This window comes from Pinus tabuliformis, chromosome 9 (genome assembly GCF_031772625.1).
Source record: "Pinus tabuliformis cultivar Carrire ecotype Pingquan chromosome 9, CPIR1, whole genome shotgun sequence".
Taxonomy (NCBI): Eukaryota; Viridiplantae; Streptophyta; class Pinopsida; order Pinales; family Pinaceae; genus Pinus; species Pinus tabuliformis.
Window position 1 is genome coordinate 1351780776 of NC_142307.1, and position 16121 is coordinate 1351796896.

At 36.9% G+C, this 16121-nt stretch overlaps 1 protein-coding gene across 3 annotated transcripts; it reads right to left on the reverse strand.

The window, feature by feature from the left end:
* Positions 1 to 696: 696 nt before the first annotated feature.
* Positions 697 to 3265, reverse strand: LOC149153511 (ras-related protein RABA5e-like). 3 transcript variants are annotated; one of them, XM_089445669.1, is made up of 3 exons: positions 3100 to 3265; positions 1992 to 2993; positions 697 to 1548 (listed from the first exon to the last, which is right to left on the reverse strand). In XM_089445669.1, the coding sequence occupies exons 2-3, from the start codon at positions 2326 to 2328 to the stop codon at positions 1223 to 1225; spliced, it is 663 nt and encodes a 220-aa protein (XP_089301795.1). In that variant the 5' UTR covers positions 2329 to 2993; positions 3100 to 3265; the 3' UTR covers positions 697 to 1222. The 3 variants fall into 3 exon arrangements, with proteins under 3 accessions (XP_089301795.1, XP_089301796.1, XP_089301797.1); XM_089445670.1 differs by having other exon boundaries at positions 1992 to 3008; XM_089445671.1 differs by having other exon boundaries at positions 3090 to 3265.
* Positions 3266 to 16121: the final 12856 nt, after the last annotated feature.

Sequence of the window (16121 nt, forward strand, 5' to 3'; positions counted from 1 at the left end):
TTTTTTTAATTTTAGCAGTGTGAGAAATATCATGAAATAAGTGTTTTGATATTTATCATGGATTGGTATCTAATATGGGTGTTTACCAACCATTTAATTTAAATGGGTGAGTTATGTATATGCAATTTTATATTTTTTTGTGTGAGCCACACACACATCCATTATATTATGATACCATCTTCTTTCACTTATATTATTTAGTTTTTATAAATCAGCTTTAAAATTCTAATACATATTCCAATAATACTTTCTACCCAGTGATTCCCTAATATTTAATATTAATATGTATTTTTTATATCTCAATTCAAGATTTTGTGATCTATATTTTAAATATTGAAAAATCTTTTCGTTAAAATCACATTGACATCATCACGACAAAATGAAGAATCACACTTTAACATCTTTTATATTTCCTTTATATATTTGTCTTAAATTTTATATAAATATTTAATTTATATACCTATATTTAATCTTAAATATTATAGCACAATCTTATATTTAATCTTAGATATTATAGCATCATCTTTTATTTCATTTGATAATTTTTCCAAAACATTATCAAAAAATTGTTTTTAATCATAATATGGGTGCTACCATCTTTAATTACGCTCACTATTAAAAAATTGTTAACCAATTTCTATAATAACAATAAAAAAAATCACAAGTTATTTTTTTTATATACCAATAACGTAAGCAGAAAATTACACAAAGGAAACCCATACCTTCTCAGACCCCATACAATCACCAGAGTTGTTCTTGTGCAAAATCTAACTGATACGTTCTCAACCCAAGCTATCCTTAAGAAGTAAGGGCAAAAACAAAAATCAAACTATGGAACAGGCAATTATTCTACTTTCCTTCCGTGAATACGTGGCAGCTTGAAAATATCATATTCCTTTTATTTTCTTGAAATCAAACGGGACTAGCAGCAATATTTTTCATAATACTCATCCAAACCTCAATACATACATGGGACAGCCCTTCTTCACCATACCAAAGTTTCCGACATTCCCCAGTCTCCATGATATTTTTGAGGCCGAGACACAGGTCACATTGTTTACGAACTTGTTTTTCGCCAGAGAAGCATTTCCCCAGAGCAGCTAAACATTTGCCCACCCTAGACCTGATCAGAACCCCGATTCAAAGGAGCGAGTTCTGTATTCGAAAAACAGTTTAAAGGAAAAAAGAAAAAGAGAGCGAGCAAAATAACCTCTGGATTTACTCAGCCGCGGCAGCACCGGACCCCATTCCATAAATCCTTTTGGTTTTCGCTGTCGTCCAATTTCAATGTTTTTCTGTTAGTTAACGTTGTCTCTAGCTTTTGGTTGTCAAATGACAGAACTTTTCTGCTCGTGGCGTTGTAGATCTCTTTGACTATTGTTTGAAAAGCGATGGACACATTTGTAGAGTCCAGGGCAGATGTTTCCATGAAGAACAGATCTTCAGACTGGGCAAGTGCCGCTCCGTCATCTACCGAAACCTCTCTCGCCTCCTTTAGATCGCACTTGTTTCCCACGAGCATTGTCACAATGCCCGAGTCGGAGTGCACTGCAAATCACTCAAAATTAAATTCGTAAAATTTCACATGATTCGTTCTTGCCTTGAAGGGAAAAATATTTTAAACACTTGAGAAATTTCGCTCAAGAAAACCAAAACCGTGAAGAATAAAGAAAATTTTCATAAAATTCAGTAGCAGAACGAGAAAACGCAGAGAAAACTAGAAGCAAGCATATAGAAAAGATTCCGTCAATGAAATTCCACTAAAAACTGGAAAACTTAAGCACTCATACAGAAAAAACGGTAGCCTTTTACCCTACACAACAGAGAAATTAAATTCTACCAGATTGCCTGGAGTTCTGCCAAAATTTTAGAAGCCGGTGAGGAAAAGGAATTTGCATATTAATTGTTAACAAAAATTTACCCCAGCAACACTAAATTTGGTAGTTACGACAAGCATTGAACCTGTGCACTGGTAGCTATTAGATACTTACTGCGGAGTTCTTCTAGCCAGCGACAGATGTTTTGGAAAGTCTGGCGCCTGCTTATATCGTAGACCAACAGAGCTCCTACAGCGCCCCTGTAGTATGCAGACGTTACGGCTCTGAACCGTTCCTGACCAGCAGTGTCCCAAATCTGCGCTTTAATCTCCTTCTTATCGATTTCCAAGGTCTTTGCCTGAAATTCCACACCGATCGTTGCTTTTGAATTTCGAGAGAACTCATTTTTGGTGTATCGCGACAGTAAATTCGATTTTCCAACGGCGGAATCGCCTAACAATACAATTTTGAAAAGATAATCTTCACTTTGCTCATTGTCCGCATAGGCCATTTTGGGCTCGAATTAGGGGCAGGCGGACAGGAATTATACAGTTCTGCTCGATGGACTTGCCATGGCAAAATTAAATTGCAAATTCATTCACAAGACACATTGCAAATATATGAAACAAGATAGAGTCGTGAATATTTTAGAACAGAGAAGAAAATACAAATGTCCAATCCAAAAAAAGAAATGTGGAAGACGCAGGAATACAAAAGCTTTCTTCAACGGCATATGGCGAAGATTGCGAAGAATTGCACAAATAAAACTCGGAATAGAAGATAACCGAGCCGGAATTCCAAACGTTCGCTGGAGATTTGTCGAAGGATGGGGAAAAAACCGAAGATTCAACCAGAAAGGAATTTTTCTGTTTAAAGATATAAATGTGAAAAACTCGCCAATCTCAGGACAAGAGTCGAAACCTATGCTACCAGGGTCCAGTAGGGCAAACAATTTTAATCCGTTATCAATCCCACGGCGAAGTTTCAAAAACTCAAAGACGTACAATGGTATTTCAGTCAAATTTTGAACAGGCAGATGAAAGAAAATAGACAGTAGACGAAATTCCTGGCTTCAAAGGTCGGAAACTGAACATCGGCCATACATTCTTTAGAGATATCTGCGCTTATTACCGACAGCTCCTCGGCCACCGTCTCAAACTTTCTTGATTGCGTTAACTGCACGCGTAGAAGCTTTTAGCAGGAGATTCCATAAATTAGTTCATCCAGCGGAGTAATCTATAAAGAATTAGAGGTAAAATATAAAAGCTTTACCCATACAGACTTTGTAATTAAATTCGCCATTTGAATCTGCATCGATTTAGCCCTGGAAGTGCAGATTGCTTCGATGCGGGCCACACGTTGAAAGCCAACCTGGTACGGGTTTTGTACATTAGCGACTGCTTCGAGGAAGAGTGGTATTTGTACATTAGCCACCGGTTAGAGGCAAGAGATAACTAGTCTGTCATAGGGCATTAAATGTTTCTTTAGTTGTAATTTGGAGCGTTCAGAAAGTCACCGCGTGCATGTGTTTTCGGTGGAGACCGAGTGTTCGAAAAATCACCAGACACGTGTATTTTATATGGCTATCGAACTTACAACTAAACATGCCCTATGACAGGGTCGTTAGCCCTTACCTTCCCCGTTCAAGGCCTGTATAGCCGGTAATCAAGATTTTAGCCTCTCAGCTTTGAATAGAGATCATCGTTCTAACTAGGTTCATTAGGCAGACAAAAAGAGGATTGTGACGCACGAACATTCACGAGGAATCATTACGGTTAAAAGCCTACAATTACTAAAAGAATTAGTGGAACGCGTGACTGTCAGAAGCCTAAAATTATTAAAAGAATTAGTGGAACGGTTGAAATTATTATGTAAATTTAAATTAATTTATTATAATATTCGATTTTTGAGTCTCGAGAGACATTGAGAAGTCTTTTTTGGGTTAGGTTTTTTTTGGTAGATATATTCAAATAAATTGAGAAGTCTTTTTTGGGTTAGGTTTTTTAAGTAGATATACCCAAATAAATTTGTCTCATACAAATATTTCATAGATTTAAATGATGAACCACATGGAACATATATATATGATTTTAAAATAATCTTTATTAATTTGGTGATAGGCATATTGTATGGTAACTTCCATGTGTTGGTGGAATATTAAGAAGAAGCGTTTGAGGATTTGGTGTCGGGTGGAATATTATGAGGAGCATTAGTGGTGGTTGGAATGTGGGTGGAATATTACGAGAAGTGTGTGTGGCATGGTTGTGATAATTAAATGAATTAATAAATATTAAGCAATGGACAATAAAGGGGAGTAGGGGTATAAATATAGGAATGATGTAAAGTATGAATTAAATGGAAAATGAAATTGTCACTTATGGAATCATTTTTTCTTTTTATTTGAAGGCCCAACTGTCCGGTGCGCGAATCGTGTCACTTTTATAAATGGCCGAAGGTTAGAATGTCTTTTTCATGATCAGTGACTGAAAAATGGAGGATTGGTATATGTTTGTTATGTCCCTGCTCGGCACATGCAGTAATGGCTTCGGCCTATGATTCTATAACCATGTCATTTTATTGGGTTAATGTTTGATATGGGGTTGGTTTTTTTAATTAATATATATATATATTTTGATTTTAAGCTTTTGTGATAGCATCTTGTTTTTGAGTTTGAGTTTGTTTTGTTTGTTTTTTTGGGGGTCCACATTTGGAATTAACTATTGTAGTTTATATAACTTTTAGGTTATAAATTATTTTGGTTTATTTTTATGTTAATGCCATTTTTTTGGAAAATATTTTCAAACACAAAAATTTGAATTTAAAATAATTTTGATTTTATCGACTAATCAATTAAAACAAAATATCAAAACAGAATATTTTTATCTAATCTTTTAAATAATTTTTTATTCTATAATGGCCAATTGTTTATTTTATTTATCTCAATAACTAAACATATGCTATTATTTATTTCCTTATAAAATAGAATCTTTAATTTCCTAATAAAAATAAACCAACTAATTTATAACCTAACATTCAACTGCCAAAACATCAAATACTTAAATACAAAAGAGTGAAGGGAGCTCTACTTGAATGGTTCATGAGGTACAATACTTGCTAAGGTTTTGCAAATGGGGTAGTAAGTTAAGTGGGCTTGATTGTGGGGAAAAACTCCATAGTTAAGCGTGCTTGAGCCAGAGGCAATCCTAATTACCAAGTGCAAGCCCAAGAAGTGAGCATCACCCGATGCAATGAGTGTTAAGTGGACTATTCAAATATCATGAGCTCAAATTCACTTGCCTACTGGTTGGGTTTATGAGTCACACAAAAGAAGGGAAAGTTGGGTGGGCGAATCTGGATTATTAGCACTTAGAATCGATGATTTCGCCACCGGCAAGTCAAGTGGAGAAGGGAGAAGGCAAATCCCGTCGATTCGCAATCGAACAAAACAAAGATTAAAAATTGGATTGAAAATTTCTTCGATGTTAAAGTAATAGCTATGAACAGCTATCGCCTCCCTGAAAAAGGAGGAAAGAGAGTGTCAATTATAGGACAAGTACATCTCATGAAAATAGTCATAGATGAATGACTTACTTAAGACAGTTAAATCTCAAAAAAATAATATCTAATTCATATATTAATTTAATACTAAATTTTATTAATTTTATTTGATTTTTTCCAATATTAATATTTGAAATATGATGCATATAAATTATTTAAACTTATTAATAAATTAACTTTAATTTTTTTATCTGTGTCCTAAAAATAAATCAAAGTAATTGGTTCAAAACTTCAACCAAAAAAACTAAAACGCCAACGCCAATTATATGATTAGCTTCCTGTTATTAACTATAGTTGTGTCAACAAGGTTCTGTCTATTCACCTCGCTACAGGTTGTGTCTATTCACTTTTTCTTTTTCACATAATTAGCTTCTTATTAATGATTTTTAGTATTAGGAGGAGGTTGTGTCAAGAAAGCTACACCATTTAATGTAATATTGAATTCTAATAAGTTATTGGAATCGAAAATTTATAAATTACATGGTTTTATTCCTATATTTCTCTCTATAAATAATATAAAATTTCTAAATTATCAAAGTTTTTATTTAATTTACTATTTTCATCATTTCCGAGCCTACACATCGCATTTTCCAAAGCTTCACTTGCTCCTAAAATGATTAAGTGTGTCGATTATTCAATTACCTTGATAATTTTAAAGCCGGCACATCCCACATTTCTTCACGCTATCTTTGATATTGGTTTATATATATATATATATATATATTTACTCATTTTAATTTTAGTAACAAGAATTATAATTATATCTTGGGTGTTTATTTGTAAAATTTAATTTAACTAGCATTTGCATCTTATGTTGCAAAGGAAACGTCCTAAGGCATAGAGTAGGGAAGAATAGCATAGAGTAAAGAAGAATAGGGACATGTGAATGGACATTGTTGAAAGCAAGGGTGGATGATAATGAGTTACAATTGCAATAGTTAGTTATGTGTATTCTGAAAATGGATATTTTGTAAATAATAATAGTTTGTGGAAGAATAGCGACATGTGAATGGACATTGTTGAAAGAAAGGGTGGATGATAATGAGTTACAGTTGAAAGTATTAGTTATGTGTATTTTGAATATGGATATTTTGTAAATAATAGTAGTGTGTGGAAAAATAGCAACATGTGAATGGACATTGTTGAAAGCTAGGGTGGATGATAATGAGTTATACTTGAAATGATTAGTTATGTGTATTCGAATATGGCTATTTTGTAAATAATAGTAATGTCATGTAGAGGTTATCCATTATCCATGTAGTTGTTTTTGTTTATGTGAACATGTTTTTGTACATTATTTTAAAGTAAAGCTACAAAATAGATATATCAATAAAGCTACTCAACCGCTTAGCAACTTTACACTATTTGATAGGAGAGAAGTAGATATTTTATTGAGAATGATTAATTAATTCTTTTAACTATTTATTGTATTGAAATATATTTTTTATAACCTAATATAAAAGAAATATATAATTCCTTCATAATTCTATATAAATAATAAAATAATTAAACATGTATAATTTTTTAATGTTAATATGAAATTTAAATAGAATATCTATAAATATTAATAAAAAAATATCTTAATTTCTATTTTAATTAAAATATTTTTATTTCAATCTTTTATGTATAAAAATAAATATTATAAAAATATAAATTTTATTTAAATTTAAATTTAAAATAATATCATTAAAAAATATTTCATTTTTAAAAATAATCAAATCTGTCAAAATTAAGATTAAATTGATCTATTAATTTTTCATTTACATACAGAAGAATCTCAAGTTATTATTGAGATAAATAAATCTCTATAGTACATACTCGTTATATATATCTATATCTATATATCTATATATATATATATATATATATATATATATATATGAATGAAGATCTCTGCTATGATTTATATTATTGTGGCAATGCCATTTTTCTCTCGCAAAGTTGCATCCATTGGTTTTTTTTAAGACATTAAAAGAATCTAGCTGCTATGGTTTGTTATGATTGATGGGTTATCTTTCAGATTATATTGTAAGATGATGTTAGATACATTAAAGCATTTTGAAATAAACACGGACATGCCATTGGCATTAATTAGCAGCACATGCTACAATAACTTATCTTCATTGAAAAAGAGATTGATGTATCATTGAGAATCTCTCACACTAACACGTGGAAACCATATCTTTATGCGGAAATTGAGCATTCTAAAACCATAAAACTTCATCCTGCGAGTGAGCATTGTAAAACTATAAAACTTTATGTGGGCAGTGTGCATTGTAAAACTGGTGGGCTCCAGTGTTGTAGCAATAATGCTGCAACTCTTAGGACTCCTTCTTTACTTTTATCAACCCGGTAGTTCGTAACAAACTTGGAAGTAACGGTGCTATATGCACAAGTACTAGCTCTTGCCGCGCCTGTCACTTGATTAGCTGGCACAAGTTCACTAGGAGCTTAAGCCAACTTCTATGAGCTCTTAGAAGAAGCTTTTAACTGATGGATGAAAGCTAACTCAAAGGAGGCTAATCTACTTGCAGAAAGAAACTAAAAGCTGAAAGGAAATGCAAACCCTAGTTTTACCAACCCTACTGATGTAAGAAAAAGGATGAAAGCTACAGAAAGGGATGCCATTGATTCTAGAAAGGTAAAATGCATGTGACTAAGCTACTTCTGAAGTGAAATATGGAAAAAACATCTTTTTGCATTTTTGAGTAATTTCGCAGAGTTATTATGCATGTGCTTTGACTATTTTTTCTGTGCAGAGGTTGATTGGCGAAAGGAAATGCTTGCAGGAGGTTGGGAAGGTGAGAAGAGGGCCTAAGGGGTCCCTAGCACCCTTCTAGAGAGTTTCACAGTGATCAGATCTCAAGAAACCGCTTTCGTGAGCTTCTACAGGAAGTCTGCAGGGGTTCTACAAGATGTACTGTAGCTTCTACAGGATGTTTCTACAGGAAGAGCCGAGAGAGGATTTTTGAGGGTTTATGGAGGAAAAACTGGTGGGAAAGTGGAAATGGAGGTTGGATGAGGCTGTGAAGAGGTCTAGGACCTGGTGCATGAGGCTGTGAAGAGGTCTAGGACCTGGTGCATGAGGCTGAGGAGTGATTAAGGCGATTGGGTTTGTTCGAAGATAGGAGAAGTAATGTTGCACAAGACTGTAGGGCTTAGGGCAAAGTGAGAAAATGTGGCGGATGAAAGGCAAGAATCTGAGTTAGAGGATAGAGCAGGTTGTATTGATGGAGTAAGGGTAGGCAAAGAGGTATCACAGGTGTTCTGCACGTTATTTTCCAAAACTAATCAACAAAGACTAAGAAAACCAAAGATCTAGCTATTTTGACCTAATTTGACCTAGAAACCATAAGCATGATGAACAGAAGTTTATTGGCAGCAAATCATGTAAAACAACTATGGAAACCAAGCAAGAATGGATCTAAGCATGTAATCACAACTGGTACTAACTTTTGCAACTAAGAATCTAACACTAGAAATTGCATGAAGAAGCAAGAACAATGTTTTTATGGCAGCAAGGGCACCATGGTCTCAGCTCATGGTCCCAAGGAGGGAGAGGTGAGATCAAGGGTTTCTTGATGGCCTTTTTTGAAGATCTTTTCCTTTACCAACCTATCAAATCAACCTGAACATGAAAAGCTAATTTAATCATCAAAAGCAACCTAAATAACAAAACAAGATTTTAACCTAAATAACAGATTTTATTCTAAGAATGCAACAAAGACACATAAAAGTACACAAAGGAGGTATTGGGCACTTGGGTTGGGCCCAACCCCAAGAGCTACAGCCTCCTAAGAAATATTAGAGCTAGTGCAAAGCTGGATCCATCTTTATTGATCAAAGAATAATAGTTACATCCCAAAAACTGTCTACAAGAAAAAGCTTGAAAATGTGTTGAAATGCAGAGCTAACCTACTGCCTAAAAATTGAATAAAAAATGACTAAAATCGAACTGCCAACTAGCTAACTGAAATGAGGCCCTAAGCCTTCTTATTTATACAAATTGAGGACCCCAATAGTCCTCCTAAACTTTAGGGACTCGGCTGCCAAAACTTGCAGTTAACAACAACTTTACTAGCCCTTGCTCGGCTGCCCTTGTGATAATTGATGTGGTGGCCCTTGAACTCTGATCTGGTGGTGGAGAATTCGAGGTAAGGGCTCATAAATGAAGGGGACACCTACAAATCCTCTCCCTTGTTCTTCCACAAATTTGGCTGCCAAGTGCTCATTAAAACCTTTGATTTTGTCTCAAAATTGACCAAAAATCTGCATAAAGCACACATTAGACTTGTTGGCATAATGACTAACCCAATTCACTCTATTAGCATAAATATAATAAAAAACATGCAATAAACTAATGAGAATGGTGGATTAAGTCAAATTAGGAGGTTGAATGAGCCCATATAATTACCCATTTTTGGGGCTCATCATCACCCCCTACTGAAGGTGTTGCTCATCCTCTGAGCAACTAATCTATCTCTTCATTCTTGATGGCCCTGGTGGCCTCCTTATCATCCCAAGCTTCTGAAGTGGTTTGCTCATGTGTGCCATAAAATTCTGCCTTCTTGTCCATGTCCTTCCGCTGCTCCTCCTATTCTGCTTGTTTGAATTCTTGTGCTTTTCCTGGCCTTAAAATACATGGAGGCCTGCCTTTTTCTCTTTCTCTTGGCTTAATTGGTGTGCTTAGGGCAGTGAGACCAGTTGTTGCCTCGCTTTCTAGAGTCTCAGGGGACCCCTTTCATTTTTTTGCCTCTGCTTCCTCTTTTTCTCCTCCTTTCTGCTCTTCTTCCTCACTATCAGAAGGACTGATATCATAGGTGAGGGCTTTTATGTCACTTTCTGTTGTCATCTTTTTGAAGACTTCCCATGCTATAGGGAGTGTGAATGTATGGAGGGCTTCTTCCACTAAAATTTTAATTAACCCACGGTGAGCCAGCTGATCTGGACTCCCTGCCTTAAACTATGCTGGAGTCTATGAATCCTTTTGCCATTGTGCTTATACCCCTTCTGAACACCAAATGTAGGGATGGAGACAAGAATTTTTTAATAAAACAGGAAAACAAGGGAAAACTGTGTTTTTTCTAAGAATCAGGCAACCCCCCTTTTTCTTTTTTTAAATGTAATTTCTCCCTTCTTCAGGGTTGATTCTTCCCTAAAATTGCATCACTTCTTTTGCAGAACCATGCAACAAATAAAACTGTTTTTTTTTTTTTAACAGGCAAAAATTTTGAATGCAATTACTCTTCTTTTTCAGGTTTAATCCTTCCTTAAAATGATATCATTCCTTCCACATATTGATGATCAAGGTAGGTATGCATGGAACCTACCTCCTGAAGCCAGAAATTTTGCAAAAACCCGTGTTTTCTTAAAAAAACAGCTCACTGCCCCTCCTGTAGAACCTGTTACTGCTCCTGGAATTTTTCGTGTTTTTCACAACAACAACTTGCAATTTTTCCTCTCTTCAAACTTTTCCAACCTGAATTTGCTTCTTAGTTTTTGAAAAGAAATCAATTTTTTTTTTTACAGATCAGAGAACAAATAACACAGTTTTCTCTTTCAGAAAGTGGACAGTCTTGCAAATTCATTCTTTCACATAGGCTTAGTTCCTATGGTTGCCTCTCTCTTTTCAGAAGAAGGTGAGAAAGAAGAAGACAGACTTCGAATGCAGAGGGAAAAAAAAGAACTGTGTAGAACTCAGAAAATATGCAGGTAGACTTTTCACTTTTTTCAATGTGCAGGCAGACTTTTCCTCTGATTTTCCAATCTAATGCCATTCAATTCACCACCTTGTACAAACATACCATGCATAGAGGAGTTTTTTTCGAGCCTACCTCGTCTGGAGCTCCAAATTCAACAAAAATCCTAGGTTTTCCTGCTCCGTAGCTGTGCAGTCTTTCCTGTAGAAGGCTCTCATTTCCTATAGAACGAAACAGTGCTTCCTGTAGAATGCTGATAAGTAGGAGGGTTTTGAAAAATGGCCGAGAAAGATTGGTTTGCTGCTATGGAGGTGGTATGGAGCTTGTTGCAGCTGCAAGGACGATGATAAACTGGAAACAACAGTGGTGAGAGTATTTCAAAGATGAGTTCGATTGGCTGCTTATGGAGACTTCTGCTGATGGAGGGTGAGCTGGCCAAGTGCACATTGGCCGCATGCAGACTGTTGGTCCCCACTGTAGTGTTATTATGAACTGTATGTTCTCTGCATGTAATCACTTCCATCAATTACGTTGGAGTTTAAATGGTCACCACTACCTGTTTTCAGATTTCTTCCTGAGATGGCTGAGCACACGTGTCGATTGCACCCATCGAGCACTGTTTGAACTGGATGAGGGTGGCCAGTTAGCTGGCCACCGATTTTTTTAATCACAACCATCTCATTGTTCATGCAGTTCTCAAATTACATTCATGCAACAGAGGAACGAGTTTAGTCACGTACCTGGAAGTTGAATGCATTTGCTGTGAGGTGCTGTGGCCTTTCCTTCTGTTGCATGCCTTTGTTTCTGTGGTTGAATGCTGGCTTGGTTGCTGATTCATGGCTATTTTTCTTGTGTAGGTATCCTCTGGCTAGATCTAAGCTGCAGGAGTCTGTTTCAACGTTCAGATTTGCACCCTCATGCTGTTGATGTTGAATTTTTACAAGACAGCAACTTGTTTTCTCCATAGCTCCCAAACGATAGATCGGATTGACCTGAAACTTTCTGAGCATGCTTCTATCATCGTTATGCACCTCCCATAGAAAAATTGTGGTCAATGGATGTACAGATTTCGAGAAAAACTGAAAATGGCTGAAGATTACAGAGGTCAATTTCTTGGAAACCGTGCATTGGAATTGGCTGAAACTGCTTGGGTAGGTTACTATCACCTATATGCATCTCCCCATGAAATAGGTTTTGAAATGGATGCATGGATATGGAGAAAATGCAAAAATGGCTGAAGGTGATGGAGGCTAATTTCTTGGAAACTGTGCACTGGAATTGGCTGAAATTGTTCGGGCATGTTGCCATCATCCCTATACAACTCCCCGTAAAATGGTTTTGTAAATGGATGCACGGTTTTCACATGAGGAAAAAAAAATTCCAACAGTATGTATTTTTGTTTCAAAGCATTCTGCAGATTTTTTGCATAGTAAGAAAAAATGAGCTTGGGCTATAATGCAGACTTGGAATTTATGGGAGAGAGGTTTGAGGATTGTAGGAGGACTTATGAACCCTTTAGGAAGCTATCATGTTCGTCAAACTGCCTTTTAAAATCTATTTCTAGCTTCCTGTAATTTCTACAGGAACTTCTTGTAGAACACACAGTTTTTAGGAAAGAAGCACAATGAAATGGAAAAAATAATGGAGAAGGGTGAGGGATGGAAACATGGATGTGTACAGGCCTCATGGACATATTCCCAGCCTTCGGGTCCTCTTCAGAGATCAATTTTGGCTTGTTTGTAGGCTTCCTGTAGAAGACACAGAACTTCCTGTAGAAGATACAAAACTTCCTGTAGAAGGCACAAAACTTCCTCTGTCTTTGTTTTGAGCGATCCTCCTAATCTGCAATGTCCTTGCTGCAACCTGTAATTATTCAATGGAAATTAGGTTTATTTTTATTTTTATTTTTCTCTTTTTTTTTTTGAAAACAACTAGGGCGCCTCATGGAGGTTTTCACCCTAATTGCCTGCCCTGGGCACCTCCAAGGGAGGTTTTTGCCCAGGGATCTTATTCTCTTTTTATTTTTCTCTTCTTTCCAACCCATTAACCGCCTCATGGAGGTTTTCAATCAATGAGCCAATCTAAGGTGCCTTCGAGGAGATTTTCACCTTGGATTTTTATTTTCTTCTTATTTTCATTTTTTCTTTTTCTTTTTTCTTTTTTTCCTACCCTACCCTACTTGAAAAAAAAATCATTTTCAAGTATAAGAATACTTCCAATGGAGCCATGTGCACATCGATATTAGAGACAAAATGATGTGGAGGCTTGAAATGCATGCTTTGACAGCTATCCAGATTCTAGAGACCAAATGATTTGACTTTGAAGGGATCAAACATAGATGAGCAAGCGAATACTGCTGCAACTTAGTGACTGTCTGGAACCATATCTCGATATAGCTCTGATATCTTTGGTCCTTTTGCTGATCTAGATCGTTCTCCATATCTTCTTCTATCATGACCTTCTCATCTTTCTCTTTTTGCTAATTTTTCTCTTGAATACATGGAGGATTTGATGGTAGCCATGAGGGAGCTCTCTTGATCTCTAATTCTGTTGTCTTCTCTTCATCAAGTGCAGCCCATGGTTCTTCGATCTTCTCTTTTGCATCTTCATATGCTGGATGAGGTCCTTCAATGATATCAATATAATCTCTATTTTGCAATACTCTTCCTGAGCTATGGTGAATATCTTTGAGCTCAAGAGGAGTTGTTTGGGCATGTTGTGCCTCAGCATTGCAATTGGGTTGAGATACTCCAATGTGCGGGTTTGGAAATGGTGGTACGGGTAGTTGAATGGGGGTGTATATTTGAGATGGATGTGGATGGGGTTGTGGTTGGGCAAGCATTTGGGGCTGTCTTGGTGGAGCAGGAGGCGATGGTTGCGGTTGAGTAGGTGGTGGAGGAAAACGAGCAGGAGGAGAGTTGTACTGGGGCCTCCACCCCTGATGAGGTGCATTCCACTGAGGTTGTGGCTGAGCGTAACGGTGAAATGGATGAGCAACTAGTTGGGCATAATATGGAGATGTGAAGGACAAAGGAGGAGGTGTGGACCAGGAAGGATGAGTAGGGGAACCCCAAGAAGGCATGGAAGTGGCTTGATAGGGGTTGTAATAGGTCTATGTCCTTTGCATTCCTTGATGGTAAGGTATGGGTCCATGTGGCCTCCTTTGGTTCATATAATAGAGTGGTTCAATGGCTCCTTTGGCCCTCTGATATGCAGATTTAAGTCCAGGCAAGGAAGGGCACTGATTCGTGGGATGGTCTTCTTCACATACAAAACACACTTCTATGGAGTGCAATGGACATTCATTCCTAGGATGCTTTCTAGTGCACCTGGGACAAAATATGGCCAAAGCCCTCTCAGCTTTCTCTTGCTTCTTTTGGATCCGCAAGGTATCCATTTGCATGGCAAGAAACTGCCTCATCTCGCTCTTGACATCTTCCATCAGATTTTCATATTCACCTCTAGGGATTGGGTTGGAAGAAAAGGTACTACTCCCAACATTTCTATTTCCAGCCATTTGCTCCAGAGGAATGTTTTCTTCTTCTTCTCCCCTAGAGGTTCTTCAAATATGTCTTGTTGTCCCCCTAGGGGTCTTTCTTAATCACAGCCATCGAAGAAGAGAAGGTTGGCTATGTGAAGCAGTGGGGGTGTTGTGCAAACATTTTTCTGACTTATCTCTACTCCTACAAGGCATGAAAGGAAATCTTTTTGGTTGATTTTTGTTTTTTTTCTGCTTGTACTTGAAAAACTGAAATATATTGAACTGCAACTAACTAAAATCTATCTTGCTGAAATGAAATTGCAGGAATGAAATGCTAGGCTACGCTTATAGAATTGAAATTGCGGAATTGAAATGCTATTCTACGCTAGCAGAATTGAAATGCTAATCTATGAAAGCAGGAAATATCTAATCTACTTTTGCAGAAATGAAATTATAGAATGGAAATGAAACAATCTACTCTACGCTTGCTGAAATAAACTACTTAGCAGAAGGTTGTAGTAGAAAATAGAAGAAAAGTAGCAATCACCAATACTCTGACGCTTCCCCAGCAACGGCGCCAAAAAGATGGTGGGCTCCAGTATTGCAGCAATAATGCTGCAACTCCTGGGACTCCCTTCTTTACTTTTATCAACCCGGTAGTTCGTAACAAACTTGGAAGCGACGGTGCTATATGCACAAGTACTAGCTCTTGCCGCGACTGTCACTTGATCAGCTGGCACAAGTTCACTAGGAGCTTAAGCCAACTTCTATGAGCTCTTAGAAGAAGCTTTTAACTGATGGATGAAAGCTAACTCAAAGGAGGCTAATCTACTTGCAGAAAGAAACTAAAAGCTGAAAGGAAATGCAAACCCTAGTTTTACCAACTAACCCTACTGATGCAAGAAAAAGGATGAAAGCTACAGAAAGGGATGCCATTGATTCTAGAAAGGTAAAATTCATGTGACTAAGCTACTTCTGAAGTGAAATATGGAAAAAACATCTTTTTGCATTTTTGAGTAATTTCGCAGAGTTATTATGCATGTGCTTTGACTATTTTTTCTGTGCAGAGGTTGATTGGCGAAAGGAAATGCTTGCAGGAGGTTGGGAAGGTGAGAAGAGGGCCTAAGGGGTCCCTAGCACCCTTCCAGAGAGTTTCACAGTGATCGGATCTCAAGAAACCGCTTTCGTGAGCTTCTATAGGAAGTCTGCAGGGGTTCTACAAGATGTACTGTAGCTTCTACAAGATGTTTCTACAAGAAGAGCCGAGAGAGGAGTTTTGAGGGTTTATGGAGGAAAAACTGGTGGGAAAGTGGAAATGGAGGTTGGATGAGGCTGTGAAGAGGTCTAGGACTTGGTGCATGAGGCTGAGGAGCGATTAAGGCGATTGGGTTTGTTCGAAGATAGGAGAAGTAATGTTGCACAAGACTGTAGGGCTTAGGGCAAAGTGAGAAAATGTGGCGGATGAAAGGCAAGAATCTGAGTTAGAGGACAGATCAGGTTGTATTGATGGAGTAAGGGTAGGCAAAGAGGTATCGCAGGTGGTCTGCACGTTATTTTCCAAAACTA

Excerpts from the sequence above, each read along its gene's own strand:
- LOC149153511 (XM_089445669.1), bottom strand. The coding sequence starts at position 2,328 with ATGGCCTATGCGGACAATGAGCAAAGTGAAGATTATCTTTTCAAAATT. Across the intron at positions 1,549-1,991 it reads CTGGCTAGAAGAACTCCGCA|TGCACTCCGACTCGGGCATT; the intron begins GTAAGTATCTAA and ends AGTGATTTGCAG.